The following is a 21925-nucleotide window of genomic DNA, read 5'->3' on the forward strand; positions in this document are numbered from 1 at the left end:
ATTGTGAGAAAACTGGAGGGTGGGTGGTGAGGGGTAATGGGAATTCAAAACCTAGACAAGGGTAAAGGAACAAGGATCCTGACCATCCTGGAAGTCTATTCTTCAGTATGCCTCACTTAAATTAAATCTTTTACTTTCTGATAGTTGATAGCAAGAGGTATCTAAGTTCCAGGTCTCTAAGCAGCTTGGTTTTCTTTTGTGTTTGGACAGTCATAAGTTTACAAGGAGACCTGTGGCTGGTTCAGGTCAGATCTCTGATTTGTACTTTGAAGCCTAAACTGGAAGAAGAAAATTACCTGGTAGTACTGGGAAACTGAGATAATTTTATTCTTAAAGTCAGTATCACATATGAAAGATTTCACAGGGAATCAGTAAAAGGAATTAGTACTATTAATATTTTAGGTTTGTATCAATGAGTAAGGGGCCACTGTTTTTTGAACATCTAAAAGGAAAAAAAAAATCATTCAAAGGCAGCTTTTTGATTGACTGAGAGACTAACTTAACTTCCCCTTGTATGTAACTGCCAATGCAGCAAGGAGCTCTGCAACAGGAAATGCCAGAACTATGCTAAGCAAATGGATAAATATAAAAAAGTAACTAGTCAGATCAGGCCATCAAGGTCCAAACAAAGTTATAGCTACAAATCAGAGAGAACGGCCACAAATCAGAGAGAATTTAAGAATATAAGGTGAGCAAATAAATTCGAAGAACCACCAGTTATTTTTAAATACTCCAAAATGTGTATAAATAAAACACAAATAGAATACATAAGAGAATAAAAAATGAACAAGGCAAGGAACAGGTTTTTAAAATGCGGTCCATCTATTCTTAGAAAGCAGCACCTTGTGAAAAGTCACAACCCGTCAGGTACAACGCACTAAACTAGAGGTCTAGAGTCAAACCATCCAAGATGAAAATGGCACTTCAAGATCCACTTATGAATAACTCTAACAGTTCTTAGAATTTTCACGCCAGGAGGTGAAATCTGTTGAAAGGCTGAAATTGTAAGGTTATTTATTCCCTAAGACTGACCATTAAGGAGCAGAATACTTCCTCTTTACATAGGAGCCTAAAGATGGCAATTTTACACCCCAGAGTTTTAATCAAGTGGCTAAGATGTGACTGTCAACAAAATAAAGCTGCTGTTACAGTCCTTCCTGCTAATGGCTATTTACTGTTATTTAATTTTTTAACTTTCTTAGATGTGCTGATTTATTAGATGGTCCAAAGCCTGGCCAACTAAATTCTGAAACATGATCCATCACAAATTTTCAGTATTTTCCACCAAAAAGATACAGGCAACTTTTCATTTCTTTGATTACAAATATCAATCCTTTTTCTCCAGGCTAGTAGATATGATGTGTCATCCCTACATTTTGGTTCTGCTATAAGAAAAGATCTTTTAATTCAAAACACAATAGTGGTTTGTAAGGCAGACCATCAGATTCATCAGATCAAAATCACCTTTTTAAAATTATAGACTGCTAGCCCACCATCCAAGAGTCAGTCTCTGAGATGGATCCAGGTGATTGTGACTGAAGGCATATTTGAAAACCACTGACTGAAACTGTGTCCTCAACGAATGTGCATTTTGATAAATTATTTGGGATGGAGGGGTAAGAAGTGATCCTCACATAAATATAGGACAAATGTAAATGGTGTAAAGTCAAAAAAGTGGAGAATTACTATTTTTCATTAATGAAAAGGCTAAAAAATTAACACATCAGATAGACATATTCAAATGAAAATACAAAATGCATTTCAAGTTAAATTAAATTTTTTGGATTATCTCTTGTTTTGGGTTATCAACAACACGATCCCACTAGCCCAGACTATAGAAAAACTACAGTTAAAGTAACATTCTACCAGTTCTCATTTCCAAATGATTCTACATCACAGAATACAATAAGGAAAAGATATATTCAAAATGAACAAGAACTATCCCTTATTTACACTGTGGGCATAAGTCAATCACCAATTGAAGCTGATAATTTTCTTTCTTTTAGATCCAGTTTTGCCAATCCTAAAAAAAAAGTTGTTAGATAATAAGAGTTATACCACCTGCAGAGTTAAAATTTTCCCAAGAAAGCAAAAAGAAAAAAACCTACCAATAAAGGCACTGAAGTGCTGTGGCTTGCCTTCTGAACCAGCTTTGATGACCACCAACCTTATTTTTTTAAAACTACTGAAAGGTCACATCAAAAGATGAAACAGAATCCAATCCAAAAAGACTGGACCCCAAAAGGCACTGCTCAAATTACTGATTTGGAATGCTCAAACTGCATTCTCTTCCTTTGCCTTCCCCTAATGGACCATTCAATATTTAATGACATTTGCAGTACATTGCACAAAAGGACCTGCAGGCTGAGGTGAAAAGAGCTCTTCACAAAACCAAAATGTAAATCTGGAAAATGGGTTTTGACTGTGCATCACTTATACAGATATGACATAACAACCTCAATCAGGCCAAGACTCAACAATACTATTACATCAAAAGACTTAAGACCTTCAGAGAACCCTTCTACCTAAACCCATTCTCAGACAAAGGCCTAAGCACACTCAGCAGGGGCAAAAAACAGCAGAAGAAAATATTTCCAGAAAGGACTAATTACAAACAGGAACAAACCTGGACTCTTTACTCACCATTTTAATACTGCTGTCAACTGTAACAGATTAAAATCTGTACACACGACAAAGTAGAAAAAAGTCCCAAAATCAATAGTTTCAGCAAAACAAGGTACTAACTAAGGATTACTACAATCAACATTGCTACAGTAAAAACAATGGCAAACAGGGATTTGGCACCACATTTACAAAGTAAAAGCATGCACTTTTAATACACTTCAGATGTTTCTCAACAGAAAAGGCCAATGGAAGATGGAAAACATGGGGCATCTTTTACAGAACTCCCTATGACTAAGACAAACAAGCAGGAATCAAAGTGATCAATTTAGCAGATATGTAGCAGCAAAGTCATTGGTTCTGTTTGGAATTTAGCAATATACTTTTCTAACTGACAGCTGCCCTGGGTGTGTCTGTATCCAAGAAGCTGACTTTATCATACTACATCAGCATTTATTTAGTAATTTGGTGATTAGCATAAACTAGGTTAACCTTCAACCACAAGCTTAAAAAAAAAAAGAGAATCTTACTATAGACTTCTTCAATGTAATTGCCATTTAGAAACCATAATGGTACTCTGAGCAGGATAGTAACATAAATTTTATCCAAAAAACCTATAATCAGAGCCCAAATAACTGAAAAGAATTAAGTTATTATGGAAATATTATATTCTGACCATACCTAGAGTTATAAACAAAGAATTCCTACTAGGAGGAATATTTTCAAGATGATCTGGTCACATTATGTGCATAGTTAAGATTGTTTGTGTTTTAATAAAGGTTCTTTCACAAAAAAATAAAATTCAGTGAAGTTATTCTTCCCTTGATGAAAAAAAAAAGAAAACTTGAAAAAAATGAACTACTGGTGGTTTGTCAAGAGGGAAGAAGAAAAACAGTAAGCTACATATTGAAGTTCTGGAATGCAGCACCTCAACTTCACATCTGCCCTAAACGTTTGAGACTATGAAATCCAAGTCATGTCTCGATGATCAAACCATACTTTACAGTTGCTCCAATTCCAATGTCTGACTTTAGCATCTTGTGTCAATTAAGAGTTCCCTAATACAGAGGATTGTGCTAAAAGAGTGCTAGGATTCTGCATGCTGCTGCCATTCCCTGGTCCCGTTCATGCTTGTGCTGCCCAATGAGGCAGCAAAGGAAGTCTGGTCTCAACACTCCACACTGTAATAACTAGAAAAGAAAAACAGCTGTAATTAGAAAAAGTTTACAAAGTCAAGAGACATCACTACAACACTATAACTAAACTGTTCAAAGTTTTACCTTTTATTAACATCCACACTCTATTCAATAAAGCCCACATTCCTTTAAGTTGTTTTTAATGATGACATCTGTTACAGCATCAAAAACAAACTGCACGTTCTTGGTGTCTGTGGCACAGGTGAAGTGGGTATAGATCTCCTTGGTATCTTTTCTTCTGTTCAGGTCTTCAAACTGGCACTGAATGTACGCAGCTGCTTCTTCATATGTGTTGGAACCTGAAGCAGACACCCAATATTCTCAGTTCAAATTATAACAGCTGCCTGAACTCAATTAAGTCAGGCCATCACCATTTACTTATGGAGAGAGGGACTATAACCCAACTGAAATAAACAGATTTCTATTTTTCTATAATGATTAGGTTTTTCTATAATCACATGTTTCTTGAGTGCACAATCTCATTGTCAATAAACTTATCAGAAAGATCCAGGAAAACAAAACTTTTTTCCTTTTTCCCTTTCATTTGCATTTTTTAGCTAAAAAATTTATAAAGTATAAAAAGAAACTAGGGAAATAGGAGGATGCATTTCTAGAAGAACACAATTGCTTAAAAAGTCAAGAGAACTTGTGTTCCTTGAATCAATGTTGAAATAAACAATTCAAAAGGGTAACTCCTGCTTCTTTTCAAAATCATCCACTTTTAACAGAGCGTAGCCTCAGAGCCTTACAGGAATAGTTTAAATAACCAAAGGTAATACAGTAGATGCAAATGGGAAGGGGTTTGAATTGCACACTTTTAAGTGGTGCATTTTATGGTACGTGAAGATCTCAGTAAATCTGTTATTTCTTCAAAGAGGGGGTTATCCAAAGTAACCCTATTTCAATAACATTTAAAATTAACACTCTTAATCACCTGCTTCAGAAACAATCTTGTCTACTTGTGAGTTTTTAGAATAGCCTTAGAAATTGGCTGCAGAGCCAGGGAAACTCAACAAAGACAACACACAGTTGCCTGAGAATTAGGGGCTATTTTCAGTGACATGAAGCATGACCAAAAAAATGTCAACGACCAAGTATATAAAGAAGACTAAATAACAAAGGAAAGCTTAAGAAAAAAATGACTATTATTTAAATAATATTTTAAAAGAGGAAGGAAGATAGCTTGGTAGGTGCTTGAATAAGATTTACTGAGATGTACAGAACCTCTGTAAATTAAAGCAGCTGCTGTTGTTCAGTCACTAAGTCATGTCTGACTCTTTGCAACCCCATGGACTACAGCATGCCAGGCTCCTCTTTCCTCCACTATCTCCTAGAGTTTGCTCAAATTAATGTCCACTGAGTCACTGATGCCATCCAACCATCTCATCCCTCTGCTGCCCCCTTCTCTGCCCCATGAGGAATATGAAAAGGCAAAAATTTAGACAGATGACCAAAACATGATGTGAAAATTCTTAAGAAGAATGACAGCAATGGAAAACAGGCTTGGAAATTCACCCCACCCCCTACCGAAAAATAGATAAGATATTGACAACTCTTTGCTGTGTGTGAAGACTCCCAGCTGAAACATTAACATCAATCCTTTACTTACGATTTTTCTCCCATTCTAAAATCTGGCTACCTTCTATGAACTTAACCAACTCTAATCTTCTTCCTCACTCTTAACAGAGGCTGCAGTTCTAAATTCCCTAAGAAAAGAGAGGGCACAGGGCTTTAAAACTATATCTCAACTTTTTTAAGTTGAAATGAAACTCACATAACATGCAGTAAGTTTACAATACAGTGGTGTTCAGTGCAGCCACATGTTACACAATCACTACCTCTCTCTAGTTTCAAACTTTCCTACAACCTCAGAAAAATATCCCATTAAGTAACCATTCCTCATTTCCCCATGTCAATTTCCTGCCAACCAACTTGCTTTCTGTCTCTACGGATCTGCCTATTTGGGATATACCATATAGAAGGAGTCATACAAATGTGACCTTTTCTGTTTGGCTTCTTTCATTTAGTATAAAATTTATAGTATTCATCAAAATTGTAGCATTATCAATACTTTGTTCCTTTTTATAGCTAAATAGAAGCCTGGCAGGCTGCAGTCCATGGGGTCAAAAAGAGACAGATGCGATCGAGCACACACACACATACCTAAATAATATTCCATAGTACAGATATACTAATTTATTTATCCATTCATCCTATCTAGACTCTCGATTGCTTCTTTTCCCACCTGCTTACAAATTTTGCTCATTACATCCACTTTTAACAACTTCTCTTTTGCTTTAGGATCTCACCTCTAAGCCTATAAACATTTAAAGATCTCTCCTTCCCCTGTAATCTAAGCTGCTCAAGAGGAAGCTACACTTGTCTTTATTTCTTCACTTCCCACTCAGTAGCTCACTGGTCCTGGCTCTGCTCTCATCATTCCACTGATAATGCTCTCCATTAACAGTCAATGATCTTCTAACTGCTAGCTCCACAAGACATTTTTTCAAAATGCATTTACTTATCTGCATATAACATTGTTGACCACTCTGCACTATTTAAACTCTCCTCTTAGTTTATGACACTTTAGCTTTCCAGATTCTTCTCTTTATCCAATATAAACCTTTATTATATTATATTATAAAGGTTTATCCAATATAAACCTTTCTTTCTCTCCTGCCAACAGAGGCTGGTATTTGCTCCCATTCTATTCTTTTCTCTCCTCATTCTATATCATCACCCTAGGTCATCTCATCCATTTTCATGTTGTATTTACACATGATCCCAAATCAGTATCTGTTACTAACCTTTAACCTCTCCCCAAGCTCCAAGGTCATATATATAACTATCTATTAAATATCTCTATTAGGATGTTTCAGAAACTTCAAAATCAACATTCCAAAATATGAACTCATATTTAACGTTCCTAAATGTATTTATATTTAGGAACATACCAAGTACCAATCAAGAGTACCTCTGACTCTTTCCATTGTCTTACCCTAGCTACACCCTTTCACCTTATTATATAAAGCATTTACAGCATCTGCTCAGCTAACAAGAGGTCTCCTTTCCTAGAAATACTTAATTCTGATCTGAAGGTCATAATGGTACAGCCCTAGCACTCATGTTTGTTGACCCTAACCTAAACTGACTGAGCTAAGGGTTTTTGCCTTACTTAACCTTGGCCAGTCAATATGAACCTTGGGCCAACAAATCCCAATCTAGCCTAGTTTTTTAAATGGAGGAGATATAGTAACCATGACAGGGCCAACTTTTATCATATACACTGAACAGGAGAGAGTTGGTAAGGAGAGAGAGAAGAATAGAGAAGACACAGGAGAGAAAAAAGATGGGGAAAGAAGGGCTTCCAGGACTTCTGACGATATTTCCTAATTCCAGCTGCATTCTTGAGAACCGTTTGCATTCTTGTCCCTGAATTCTGTATCTCTGAACCTTCACCAAAAGTTCCTATGTGCATACTGGAAGTCCTTACTAATTCAACTCCCCTACTATCCATCTTTATTGGCATCTGTTATGTAATTTTAAAAAATCAGTTTCTACTACATCACGTACCCCAAAGAATATCCTTCAATAGTTCCCCTTTGTCTCAGCATGGCATACAATGCCCTCTACGAGCATCCCTGCCCTTTTCTCTAACCACTCCTCCCCACAGTCTAAGCTCCAGCAATATCAAATTCCTCCTAGGTTTCAGAACAAATCATGTCTTTTTCTTTTTTTGCACATGAAGTTAGTTTATTAATGACGACATTTTGAAGCCAACCATTTTGATCCAGTATTTAAATAACAAGCTGTTTAATATTAAAGCAGACAGTACTGTCACAATGCTGCAAAAATACAGCTTTACCCATAAACCTTTCACACAATTATACATTAAATGCTATTTTTATTTAAGCAAGGCACCCCTATTTGTTCTAAAATATGAGATGTGTTCTCCACTGAAATAGCAAATGAGGAGACAGATTTTTTTCCTATCTAGAGCTGGTTTAATTCAAGTGAAGCCACTGATGTCCTTACTAGTCATGGCAGTTATGACAAATCATGTCAATTTTAACTGCAGATTTTTATATATGCTATTTTCTTTTCCTAAAATGTTTTTCCTCCCCCACCTGCCTGATGATTTCTAGTTCATCCTCCTATTCTCTCACTCCAAGTGTCATTTCCTCTAGAAAAAGATTACACTGATCCCACTGAGGTAACCACTTCTTTGGTTCTTCTATTAACGAACATGTCACACTAAAATGAAACTCTTTACATGCGTCTCTCTCTCTCTTTCTATAACTAATGTCAGTTTCTTGAGTGCAAAACTCCATCTTATACTTGTTTTTTTGTGAATATATTTATATCAAATTTTTATCTTTCTTTACCTCAAAAAATGAGGACAGAAATATAAACACCATAAATATGATTATATCTGGAATAGCACTTTAGACTTAAGGGGTCTTAAGCACATGCTTAATGTTGATACCACTACAAATGAGCACTCTCCACAAGGAGATACACACAACATTCAAAACGAATGACAGCTGTAGGAAGGTCATGAAAGTTTTGATTCAAGATGTATACCTCCAACAAAATCTTTCATGACCCTTTACCTGTGTATTCTGGATAACAGATAGTTAATGAACTCCTCTTTATTTTTTCCTCAAAAAGATCTTTCTTGTTGAGAAACAGAATGATCGAAGTGTCTGTAAACCATTTGTTGTTACAAATGCTGTCAAAGAGTTTCATGCTTTCATGCATTCGGTTCTGAGAAAGAAACAAAGGATGATATAGGTCAGTAGCAAAAACTAAAAGTAGATTAACTATTAATGAAAAAGAGACCAAAAATAGTTTATTTCTTTTCTTTTCTTTGACTATGCCACACAGCATGCAGGATCTTAGTTCCTCGACCAGGGATTGAACCCATGCCTCCTGCGGTGGAAGTGTGGCATCCTAACCACTGGATCACAAAAGAAGTCCCACACCACAAAGTTTTAAAACCACTGATGGGCAATCATGGAAACTAGTCAGATACTGATAATACAAAAGCTGAGTCGGTCCTTATTTTTATAATTCTTGAAGCTTGGGAAGTGGGAATAAGGACTAGCTAATAAGAGACCTAATCCTGTCCTTATTCTCAGTGTGCTGTCATATCTCCTTACGGTTAATAGGGTATAGATAAATAATTTGAAATTTTAATCTCACTGACAAGGAGAAAAATTAAGACTATTAGGTTCTGGTTCAATGAGTAAATGGATGCCCAAAGTCTTCCTAAGAGTTATTTTCCATTTCCTGCTTGCATTAGACAGGTCTTTTATTTACCAGAAGCTCCAACATACCATCTCCTCATCTTCAGCCAGAACAAGGTCATAATCACTGAGGGCCACACAGAAGATAATTGCTGTCACTCCCTCAAAACAGTGAATCCACTTTTTTCGTTCTGATCTTTGGCCACCTACATCAAACATCCTGAACAAGGGGAAAGAATGCACAATTTTAGCAAGGTCACACACACACACACATTTCTAAACTGAAATGGTTAGGGAAGTTCCCACTACTGCATTTTCAAAACCCCATTTATAATAAAAAAAGACAAACAAGAAGCAGATAAAAATTATCTGTAGTTAAATGTAAGAGAACAATATGAGAAAATAAAGCTGAAGAACAATCAAGATTCTCATTTTAGAAAAAACAGTTGAGCCTCCTCTCTATTAAAGCTTGTGCCAGACATGCCGAAAGTCAGCAGAGTGAGCGGTGAAATAGATTAAAGGAAGGAGGGAAAAAAGACAGGAAAAATGAAGAGCTGAACAATACTGAACAATCTGAGATAGTAAAAATAATAACTAACATTTGCCAGACACTACCCTAAACATCTTTAAGTACATTAACTCATTTAACCCTTATAACACTCCTGTCAGTACTACTATTATCCCCGTTTTACAGATGAAGAAACTGAGGTGCAGATATGTTCATTTGCCCAAGGGAACACTACTAATAAATGGTGACTGGAGTTCTAATTCCTATACCCAAGCTGGTACTCACAACACCACTCTACCTCTCAAAACGATTTATCTCTTTAGTTAAAAGAGATAAAAAAGAAAAAGAACAATGAAAAAACATAAATCCCCAACTTGCATCCTGCTTCCGTAACTCTACTGATTCAAAATTTTGTTTTCCTTACTTTTTTCTTTCTTTAAACTGAGTTATAACTGAGATGTGTTTTTCTTACTTTAAGGAAAATATTTTTGAGATTAATTGCAGACAAAAGTAAATCATATTTCATGGTAGAACTTTAAGAACCCAGTATCTAAACACAAAACTTAACCAGTATTTTCCAACTTGAAGTCTCATTCAACCTAATTAATAATAACAAAGCCTCAAAACCGTTCACACACCTTATGTTCCACTTCTGATTAGTTTTAGTCCACTAATCCCTTCCGGGAGACTTAACTTGATATTCTGAGTAAACTGCTGAACTTGTGTCAGCAGTGTCCTCCTTTGCCACCTACAGTAAAAGGAGGACCTGCACTGCTTTGTTTTTTAACTGGCACTAGGGTCTGAGGAGGTATGTACACAAATGGTTAGCTACTCTTAAGACGTATGCTTGATGACAACGATAAAATGTTTTAAGGTTAAACTCTGCCAAGCTGGTTCAGTGTGTCAGATCTACAGGGACTAGGTGTCTATTTTAAGAGAATATTTCCTATAGAGATTGAGAGAAATTTAAGACATAGTTGAATAATTTTTCAGTGTATGTTTTAAAAGAACAGTCATCTCATCTCTTCATGACCCACTTTCACTTTTGGCTGATCTTACGCAGTTTTCTGAAACTTTAGTCCTGACCCCTGAAATGAGGCAATCACAAGTTGGTGCTAATACAAGGTCATATTATAAGTTTTAGAAAAGTTAACATCACATATTTCACCATGGACCTTTCAAGGGCAGACATACACTGGTACACCAATAATTTCAGTATGCTCTACCATTTCTTTCTATAAAATCCGTAAAACTGGTAGAACACTGTGAAGTTCCCAAAGTGGGCTTTTCACACATATTAACATTTACAGTATCATTCACTAACATCAACATTTTATAAACATTACCTCATAACAGAGAGGCAAGTAAGCAATTACAGAATGCCTTGCATATACCAGATGCTCAATAAATGTTTGAATAAATGGATAGTGGTTTTTGCCTAGAGAGAAGAGGAAAAGGAAGAAGTGATAGTACTTCATAACAAGGTATCTACATGCCAACAATAGTGTGTGCAGAACCTTAATTAGATCAGGCTATTAATCCTGACATAAAGAGACCAATAGAATTTACCTAACTAAAGATCAACTATGACATCGACAAGTTTCCCACACTAAATAAGTAAAGGTCATGACATATAATTATAAATGGATTACTAATCTTATAACATATAGTCATCTCATTTTTTCGGTTTCATGACTTATAATCCATGGAGACTCTGCTATTCTTGTTAATAAATTCATCAGTACTATGATAAGCAGCTCTTCTACTCTAAAAATATTCAGCTGAACTGCTATTTTCCTCTATCAGGTTTCAAATCCATTTTGGTGTATTAAGACTTCAAGACCTCAACTAGTGTCTAGTAATAGGTAAACTCTATATGGATTTTGCATACTGTTTTGCATACAGAATTCTATGAAGCAATTTTTTTCAGAGAAAAAAAAACTAAGAGAATCTGAGCTAGAAGTTACATTTACATGCAATAATGCTGAATGTCACATTCTACATATAAGCATAACAAAGTAGCTAAAAAGTACATCATATATTCAAGAGGGAAAGTTTACTCCTAAGCTCAAAGGTCACAAAAGCAGAAAACAGGAACCAAAAAGACAGGTCTATTATTAACACAGAGACAAGCTGAAGCCTATTTTAGAATTACTAATAATGATGAGAAAATCCTCTGTATTAGAATACTAGAATTTTCTCTCTCTAAAATAGTAATTGTTTATAAATTATCTTACTTTCTGCAAATTAACTCTACCCCTAGATCAATATTCCACTCTGTACATAGTATTAAGAATTAAGCTGTGCATTATACTGTGCACTAATCAGTCAAAGGCCATGACAATATTAGCTTCATTCCATTAAACTTAAAGAGAAGTGAGATCCAGTAAGAAATGGTTGACACTGGTGAGAAAAGCATTTCTATTTTAATATCAAAATGCCAGAACAAAGCCACATAAACTAAACCAAAACACTACTTTCTATCCTTTTAGTATTGTTGCTACCCTTCTAAACAACAAACATTCAATACCTGTTTTGGTGATTCCAATAAAAAAGCAGCTGAAAAGAATAAAATTAAAGATAAAATAAATCGGTAACCACATGATTACTTTTATTGATACGTAAGTTCTAATTTAATTTTGAATTCAAATTGCTCCAAATAGAAAAAATATTTGACGCTATTTGGAGAAAGAAGAAACACTTGGACCCATTCACTTAAAACAGCCAAATACTAGCAGATGAATATAATTTATAAATTTCTGAATCAAAGAAAGTTGCCTAGATAAATTATACCCTGATTAACAGATACTAACTAAAGGAAAGATATTTGTGTTTGGCGTATCTAGAAAAAGGCTAGTGACTTACTTGAAGTATAGGTCTTTGAAAGTGAAATGTGTTTCCACAATGCCTGTGGTCTTCACTCTCGTCCGCAAAACGTCTTGCTGAGTTGGAATGTAGTTGGTTTGGGATATTCTATCCAAATCATTTAGGTAACTAAGTAAGTAAAATACACATTTATTTTTACCTAATGAAGCCAACCATGTGCAGAGCAAGTCAACAGACTAAACTAGTTCCTTGCTGAAAGCAGAATCTGTACCTGTCACTAAAGTGGCAGAATAAATCAGATCTTCAGTATCTTAGAAATGATAATGAGGGGAAAAAAGGGGAATCTAGCACAGGACAATTAAAGTAGACTCTTTACACTCTACACAAAAGTGGTATTAATTCTACCAAAATTTAACTGTGAAAGCCAATTAAAAAACATGAAAACACTATTCTTAATAAAGACTCCTGAAATTTAATACTAAATCAACTGTGCACTGCACAGTACAAAAATCCAACCAAACAAAAGCCCTCAGACATTTAAATTAATGGGTCATTTGTCTGTTTAAACATTTGCCAGGACATTAGAAATACTGTTTGAATTATTAAAATTAAAAAGAACTACTAAGCTCAGTAAGAATGAGTATTTATTTCCTCCTGTTTTCACTCATAAAACAGAAAAGTTAAAGATTTCTTTTTAATCTAAGCCAGAAACAAATAAATACCTCCAAAGAAACTTCACTTGTTCAGTGAAATAATTTAAAAACTGCTTCAAAGCTAAATTAAATTCTTCACAATTTCAGGTCCCCCCCCCACCAATTTTTTTTTAAAGAACAGCTGATACCATAGTAAGTGAATCATTAATGACCCTCTAAAACTTAGTAGGAAATGGCAACCAACTCCAGTATTCTTGCCTGGAAAATTCCAGGGATAGAGGAGCCTAACAGGCTATAGTCCATGGGGCTGCAAAGAGTCAGATACGACTCAGCATGCACACACACACAAAGCTAAGTACCATCATTAATGTTAGGGAATCAGTCAAGCTTAGATCAACGATTATGGAAAAAAAAAAAACCACTCTATAAATCATGTGTCTTCAGGTATAGTTAGAGGATTCAGAGTTTACTGAATGCATGTTTTAAAAATTACAATCTAGCTTTGATGACTACAGAGAAAACTATAGAATCCTGACAGGAGGAGAAGGGGACAACAGAGGATGAGATGGCTGGATGGCATCACCGACTCAATGGACATGAGTTTGGGTTAACTCCGGGAGTTGGTGATGGACAGACAAGCCTGGCGTGCTGCGATTCATGGGGTCGCAAAGAGTCGGACACGACTGAGAGACTGAACTGAACTGACATGTTTCTAAAGTCAAGTTTTCATTTAAAAAATATGTTTCTCAAATATCATTTAATTTCTTCTTATAACAATTTAAAGCTAGAATGATAGGAAAAGGAGAATATAATATTGGAAAAAATACCTTAATGCTTAGAAATGCCTTCATTTGGTACAGAGATGAATACAGGTAACAAAAGCACACCAAGACCCCAAAACAACATTAAGAAAAAACCCACACATTCTGAACATAGGTCTTATAAACACACTGTAAAAGAAGCAATATAGGACAACATGTAATAGCTTAACAGAAGTATTAATTACAAATTTTCTAAAACTATGTAACACTCCAGAGAATTTTCTTAACAAACAGATGCTTCAACTTTGTCCAAAGACTCAACATTCTCCTTCTATACAAAGTCTATTATTGTGATCTAGATAAAAGATTTTTAAGTGGTAACTAGTACCAGAGAAAGCCATAGTGCAGCCCAGCCAGAGTTGTGTGCATAAAAGGGATATCACAATTTTAACTTATTTTGTTAGCTGGCAATCAATGTAAAGCCCTTATGCAGAGAGAACTTACTGAGTTGAAAGAAATTCAGGACTCAGCTGCAATTGATTTCTCTCCTCTCACTTATTTACTATAAATGACCACTGCTGCCGCTGCTGCTAAGTCACTTCAGTCGTGTCCGACTCTGTGTGACCCCATAGACAGCAGCCCACCAGGCTCCCCCGTCCCTGGGATTCTCCAGGCAAGAACACTGGAGTGGGATGACATTTCTTTCTCCAATGCAGAAAAGTGAAAAGTGAAAGTGAAGTCGCTCAGTCGTGTCCGACCCTCAGTTTCCCCATGGCCTGCAGCCTACCAGGCTCCTCCATCCATGGGATTTTCCAGGCAGGAGTACTGGAGTGGGGTGCCATCGCCTTCTCCAATAAATGACCACAGAGCTACTCTAATGATGCCAAGTCTCCCATTTACATTCCAAGAGGAAATATTTTTCTCCAAGCCACACAAAATGACCAATGGCTCTATAACCCTAAACTGAAACAATTTTTATAAATATTTCCTACAGAATTCTAAGGGTGTCTGTTCCTAAAATATTCCCTTAAGAATAGGCACTGAACTTTCGATAGGGTCACCAAGACACTTTCTGTTTTAGTTTCACAAGGAAAAATTACTTACTATGAAGCCGAATCATTGAGCTGATATTCCCTGGATCTGCTGAAGCAAGCTTGCACCCCACCATCTCGCCATAACCGTTTAATCACTCCTGCTAATTCTGGAGTCATGACTCCTTCTTCGGCACTGCCAGCTAAAACAAATAATTGCCGGGCATCGTCCTGAGGAAAGCATTTAAGGGAGAGAGACAGATGATTCTCTATTTCTTGAAGACTTAACAAGTGTCTCATTAACACACACATGCAAATGGTACCACATACAATACACGGTAACTATTTCTAAAAAGAGACATGAAAGAGACCTTTCTTGGCAGTGTAGTTTGAGAGAATTTACAATGAAGCCTGTCTCCTCCCTTCTCACCGCACTATAGTCAGAAGTGCACTCCCACTCCTCACACCACCATTCCCTGAAATGATCTCTCCTGACTGTCCTACAAATCTCCATGCTGGTCACTCATGATTTCTTTGACAGAAAAAACTTGTCTGTGAGACAGGCACATGGAATACATCCCCATTCTGTTAAAGGAAGCCTACAATAAAAAATAGAAATGAAAAGACTAGCAGATAAGAGGTAAAGTCTAAATACATCAAAGGGGGTAAAACATTAATCAAGTTTAAGGCAACACTGTTCTGTTTCCCACCCCCTAAATCTTAGAAGAACAGGAAGAAGAACAGACTGAAGCATATACAGAGTCTGGATGTCTAGTGGGGGAAAAAAATCCCTAAGGGAAAAATTCAGAGTCTCCAGGTTTCCCTGAAGTATAATAATCTTCTAAATAAGAAAGAGGAAGAAAGGTAGAAGAAGAAAAAGAAAGTACCACAGAGAGATTTGATCAAAACTTCCTGAGTCGCAGGCACAGCTTTCTAAGTGGTTATAGTTTTAAAAACTAAGACATGTGAGAGATAAAGAGGACAGAAAGGGCTGTGAGAATTGTGACTGCTTTGTCCTAACAAGCCCTGCTTGTCAGATACTTTAAAAATAAACACAGATCTCATGGGATGATTTCCCTGCCTTGAATCTAATTATTTATCTGTCTCAGGAGATTTTTAATTAACTGTAAGAATGCAACTGCTAAACAAATTCATAAAGTAGTAGTAAAGGGGGAAGGGGAGCAATCAACTATATTACAAGTAATCAGGTAATATTCTCCTTTTGCGATTCTTTCCAGTATTTTTCCCAGTAGTATTTGAGACCCACCCCCCTTTAATAAACTTTATCTAATATCTATATTCCCCTCCTCTATTTTCAGAGATAATAATTTTATAAAAAAGGAACGAATGAGAAAAGCTCAAAAATTACACAAACTGGCAATGTACTCAACAGTGGGCATGTCCTTCTACGTATATGGTATAAACCCATGGACTGCAGCCTACCAGGCTCCTCTGTCCATGGGATTTTCCAGGCAAGAATACTGGAGTGGGTTGCCATTTCCTTCTCCCGGGGATCTTCCTGACCCAAGGATCGAACCTGGGTCTCCCGCACTGCAGGCAGATGTCTGAGCCACCAAGGAAGTTGCATATGGTATATTGCCTTATTTAACATTTAAAGATTTTATAGGGACGTCCCTGGTGGCTCAGTGGTAAAGCATCTGCCTGCTAATGCAGGAGACACAGGTTTGATTCCTAATCCAGGAAGCCTTCACATACTGCCAGAGCAACTAAGCCCTTATGCCACAACCACTGAGCCTGCACTCTAGAGCCTGGGAGCCACAACTACTGAAGCCCACACCCCCTAGAGTCCGTGCGCCCCAACAACAGAACCACAGCAATGAGAAGCCCATGCACCACAACTAGAGAGTACCCCTCACTCACAGCAACCAGAGAAATGCCTACGCAGCAACAAAGACCCAGCACAGCCAAAAATAAAACTGAATTTTTTTTTAATTAAAAAAAGTTTAAAAAAATAAAGACTTTATAGTCCCTTGGTTCTGAAATTTGACCTATACTCATGCAAGTATTCAAAAACCTTAATAAGTATTAGTTTTTTTAAATATCATGATTCTAATTTCAGAAACTTTAAAACAGAGATACTGCTACATATTTTTGCTGTCTTGACGTCGTTAAGCTTTAGGAAGAAACATCTTTCCCTTAACCCCTTCTAGAGACCTACTCCTGCTTGTCCACAATAAACCCTCTTTTATAGGTCCATAAAGAGGCTCCTCTTTTCAGTGAACATCATACCTCCACCTATAAAGCAAATATGAAAAAGCAACCTATCCCACACCAGTTCTATGCTTTTCCATTCACTCTCCTACCAACTACAAAAAAACTAGCAAAAGATAAGTGAGGAGCTATAAATATAAATCCTTACATACGAAAGGAAAAAAAAGAAAAACTTCAAAAAATTATATAGGGTTGTAGATTATGATGAGTAGATGCTGGAGAACTAGGTGATTCAGCAGGCATGAGAGGAATTAACAATGTCAACTGCTTCTGGTGACACAGGAGTGTTAGGACCTGGAAATTAATGGTACTGATTTGATCAAAAAAGAAATGAAAGGAAGAGGGATAGTATGGTGTGAATGTTTGTATCCGCCTCAAATTTCTATGTTGAAATCCTAATCTCCAAGTGATAGTTTTAGGAGGTAGGCCCTCTGGGAGATGCTTAGGTCATCAGGGTGGCACCCTCACGAATGGGTGAATGCCCTTATAAAAGAGATTCCAGAGATCCCTTCCCCTCCTGCCTAGTGAGAACGCAGCAAGAAGTCTGCAACCTGGAAGAGAGCTCTAACCAGACCATGCTGGCACCCAGTTCTCAGGCTTCCAGCCTTCAGAAGTATGAGGAACAAATTTCAGTTATTTATAAGCTACTGAATCTGTGGCATTTTATTATAGCAGCCTGAACATTCTAAGACAGAATGTCAACTGCGTCTGGTGACAAAGGAATGATAGGACTCAAAGATTAATAACAACTAATTTGACAGAGGAAAGAAAGAAGGAAGAAGGAATGGCCAGGATAGAAAGGAGGTCAGATAGAGAGTGAGAAATAAAAAAGGAGGAAACTAAGAAAGTAAGTAAATAACTGAGACAGAGAAAAAGCCAACAAAGAGAGGGAAGAGAGTATTACTAACCAGTTACTGGATACAGCAAATATGACAGATAAACAGAGTTGGGTGATAAGAAGGAATGAGAAAAGAGGAAGAAAGTAAGAAAACAAGAAAGAACTGGTAGATGGTGTGGGGAAGAAGAAGTCAGGCTGGTGAGAGAAAGGATAGAAAGGAATAAGACAAAAATAAAGACTTCATTTATTCTTGTCTCAGCTACCACATTTTTCCTGCTCAGAGGGTTAGAAAAACAGTCTCTAATTTCTGTGATATGGAATTTCTACAAAAACGTCAAAGTCATGCCCCACACATTCCTCTTCACTTTTTCTTTTGCTCTCTTCTCTCCAATCATTTTACAATCCTTATTACAGCTTCCCTTCCTTCATGGCACCTCTAGACTTCCTAGTCTAACATTATCAATTATAACCATCCTTTTACTATGATTCCCTCCAATATGTTTCCCACTTATTTACTGAATATTAATTTGCATCTGAAAAGTTGACAGTTGCTTAGAAGAGTTCCTAAGCTACTTTACAGACATAGAGGCTTTGCCTTTCCAGGCAGTCTCCCAAAGTCACTTCCTTTTATTGACCACAGCACCTAAGTATGACAATGAACACAGCTGATGACTCCCTTAGTTCTAGGAAAGCATTCTATACATTCCCAGCCTTCTCTTGAAATTTAGCTAATGATGATATAAAAAATCCTGCACCTTCATTTTGGCCCTCTCCCCACTGTATCAAATATCTTAATTTACAAACTACACTTTCAGGGCCCAATAAGTATTATAATCAATCAACACAACTTCTGAATATCTGGCATTTCAAAAATTATACTAGGACATGGTAAAACTCAATTCTATAGCCTACAGTACAGTGTAGTATAAGGATACAGTATTCTTGAATACCAGAAAATCGCCTCTAAAATTGAGACTTAGTGTTCATGTCCTTATCAAGTTTATCCCAGAGACTGATATTTGTTTTTAATCTCTACACCTCAGAAAGCAGAGCTACTTATCATGACAACCTCTTTTAGATCATTTTAATTTATTATCATTTACTACTACAAACGTCAACAGTGCTGTAAAAGCAGCAAGTAAATAAAAGTTACCACAAAAACCTACAGTATATCCACAGAATCCGATTTCCTAGATTTATATTTGTGGCAGTAATCAAATATCTCTTAAAGTAGATAGTTAACACATCTCAAATGAGCATACAGTACTTTGCTACATCTTGTCACTTAAATTTATTTCCCTAAAACATGAAGCAGATTTTGCTTAACTGCATCTACTGAAAAAGGGCAAGTAAAGAGGAAATGAGAAGCACTTACTGCTCTGGCAGCTTCCCCAAAGTCAATCTTTAGCCGTCCCATGGCTCTTATGATTGCAATGATAGACTGTATAGTATTGCTGTAGACAACTACTTTATATTGTTTACATTCTTCCTCTGAATAGCCATCTTCATGAATGATTCTTTAAAAAAAAGAAAACCACAAATCATTACCATGGAACTAAAATGAAAGACACTATGGACTTTTACGCATTTTGAGGAAATGTATCGAACAGTTTTACAAAAGACCATGTTCCAACTTACTTCATCTGTTTCACAATAGTGCTTTTGCCAGATTCTCCAGCACCTGAAAGAAAAGAAAACCAGACTTTGAATTCATCTGTAATCCAGCTCAAAAGTATGAAGTCAACATGAGTGATAATTCTAGATTAACAGAAACCACAGGTCCCAGGGAAAACTTTGATGAGGTTTTTCTATCAGGAAAAACTACAAAGCTTCTCCATTAGAGATTTCACACACACCACACACACACACACACACACACACACACACATATTTTTTTACTTTCTTCAGCAACCAAATATAATTCACTGAAAGTGTCCCAGTGCCATCTTGATATAACTTGTGTAAAGCAGGCACTCTAAAGGAGATATGGCAACATACACACCTCTACAAACTCATCATCTACATGAAACATTGTGCATGATACAGGTACTGAATACAGGCAAAAAGGAAATGATTATTTTTTGGCTTATTCACTTTCACTAATTCCTGTCTATATCCATGAACCTGAGAAGAAACTTCCATCTTAACAAATCCAATGGTCAATTCTAGGCCATGACTAAAGAGTTCAAAACAGAAGCAGAGGGGGCGTTGTCTCTACCACCTTTCCACTGTATATTCCCTCAAAATCACACTTCCCTCCTCAGCCACGGGGCCCCTGAATGCCCTGACATTCCACCTGCACTTCCCTAGTGAACTCTCTCTTACTTCCCAAGATGCCTATCCGATACCACCTCTTCTCTCTCAAACTTTACAAACCCCTTCCCACTCTGACTCTCAGCTAATGATTCTGCCTCCTTCTTATGGGCAAACGTAAAGCACTCCGAAAAAATTATCTCATTTTCCCATAACCAAACCCTTCAATCTATCTCAGTTCAGTTCAGTCGCTCAGTTATGTCCAACTCTTTACGACACCATGAACTGCAGCACACCAGGCTTCCCTGTCCATCAACTCCCAGAGCTTCCTCGAACTCAAGTCCATCGAGTTGGTGATGCCATCCAACCATTTCATCCTCTCTGGTCCCCTTCTCTTCCTGCCTTCAATCTTTGCCAGCATCAGGGTTTTTTCAAATGAATCAGTTCTTCCCATCAGGTGGCCAAAGTATTGGAGTTTCAGCTTTGGCATCAATCCTTCCAAAGAATATTCAGGACTGATTTCCTTTAGGATGGACTGGTTGGATCTCCTTTCAGTTCAAGGTACTCTCAAGAGTCTTCTTCAACACCACAGTTCAAAAGCACCAATTCTTCAGTGCTCAGCTTTCTCTGTAGTCCAATTCGCACATCCATACATGACTACTGGAAAAACCATAGCTTTGACTAGACAGACTTTTGTTGGCAAAGTAATGTTTCTGCTTTTTAATATGCTATCTATGTTGGTCATAGCTTTCCTTCCAAGGAGAAAGTGTCTTTTAATTTCATGGCTGCACTTACCATCTGCACTGATTTTGGAGCCCACCAAAATAAAGTCTGCCACTGTTTCCATTGTTTCCCCATCTATTTGCCATGACGTGATGGGACCAGATGCCATGATCTTAGTTTTCTGAATGTTGAGTTTTAAGCCAACTTTTTACTCTCCTCTTTCACTTTCATTGAGAGGCTCTTTAGTTCTTCTTCACTTTCTGCCATAAGGGTGGTGTCATCTGCCTATCTGAGGTTATTGATATTTCTCCTGGCAATCCTGACTCCAACTTGTGCTTCATCCAGCCCAGCATTTCTCACGATGTACTCTGCATGTAAGTTAAATAAGCAGGGTGACAATATACACCCTTGATGTATTACTTTCCCAATGTGGAACCAGGCTGCTGTTCCATGTCCACTTCTAACTGTTGCTTCTTGACCCGCATACAGATTTCTCAGGAGGGAGGTCAGATCGTCTGGTATTCCCATCTCTTGAAGAATTTTCCACAGTTTGTTTTGATCCACACAAAGGCTTTGGCGTAGTCAATAAAACAAAAGTAGATGTTTTTCTGGAATGCTCTTGCTTTTTCGATGATGCAGTTTGATGTATGGCAATTTGAACTCTAGTTCCTCTGCCTTTTCTAAATCCAGCTTGAACATCAGGAAATTCACGGTTCACATACTGTTGAAGCCTCCTAGCTTGGAGAATTTTGAGCAGTACTTTGCTAGTGTGTGAGATGAGTAAGGTTGTGCAGTAGTTTGAGCATTCTTTGACATTGCCTTTCTATGGGATTGGAATGAAAACTGACCTTTTCCAGTCCTGTGGCCACTGCTGAGTTTTCCAAATTTGTTGGCATATTGAGTGCAGCACTTTCACAGCATCATCTTTTAGGATTTGAAATAGCTCAACTGGAATTCCATTACCTCCACTAGCTTTGTTCATAGTGATGCTTCCTAAGGCCCACTTGACTTCACATTTCAGGATGTATGTGAA

The 21925-nt window shown here is 37.0% G+C and overlaps 1 protein-coding gene across 1 annotated transcript in view; it reads right to left on the bottom strand.

Moving 5' to 3' along the window:
- Positions 1-2629: 2629 nt before the first annotated feature.
- The window catches only part of GNAI3 (guanine nucleotide binding protein (G protein), alpha inhibiting activity polypeptide 3), a 44880-nt gene continuing 25584 nt past the window's right edge, over positions 2630-21925 (bottom strand). Inside the window, exons 2-9 of the mRNA XM_010830902.1 lie at positions 19555-19597; positions 19292-19433; positions 14920-15077; positions 12441-12569; positions 9158-9287; positions 8432-8585; positions 3903-4117; positions 2630-3812 (exon numbers count right to left, since the gene is read on the bottom strand). Coding sequence (XP_010829204.1) covers positions 3927-4117; positions 8432-8585; positions 9158-9287; positions 12441-12569; positions 14920-15077; positions 19292-19433; positions 19555-19597 — 947 coding nt within the window. The 3' untranslated portion in view covers positions 2630-3812; positions 3903-3926. The remainder of the gene's footprint in view (positions 3813-3902; positions 4118-8431; positions 8586-9157; positions 9288-12440; positions 12570-14919; positions 15078-19291; positions 19434-19554; positions 19598-21925) is intronic.

This window comes from Bison bison, unplaced genomic scaffold (assembly GCF_000754665.1).
Source record: "Bison bison bison isolate TAMUID 2011002044 unplaced genomic scaffold, Bison_UMD1.0 scf7180017864519, whole genome shotgun sequence".
Taxonomy (NCBI): domain Eukaryota; kingdom Metazoa; phylum Chordata; class Mammalia; order Artiodactyla; family Bovidae; genus Bison; species Bison bison.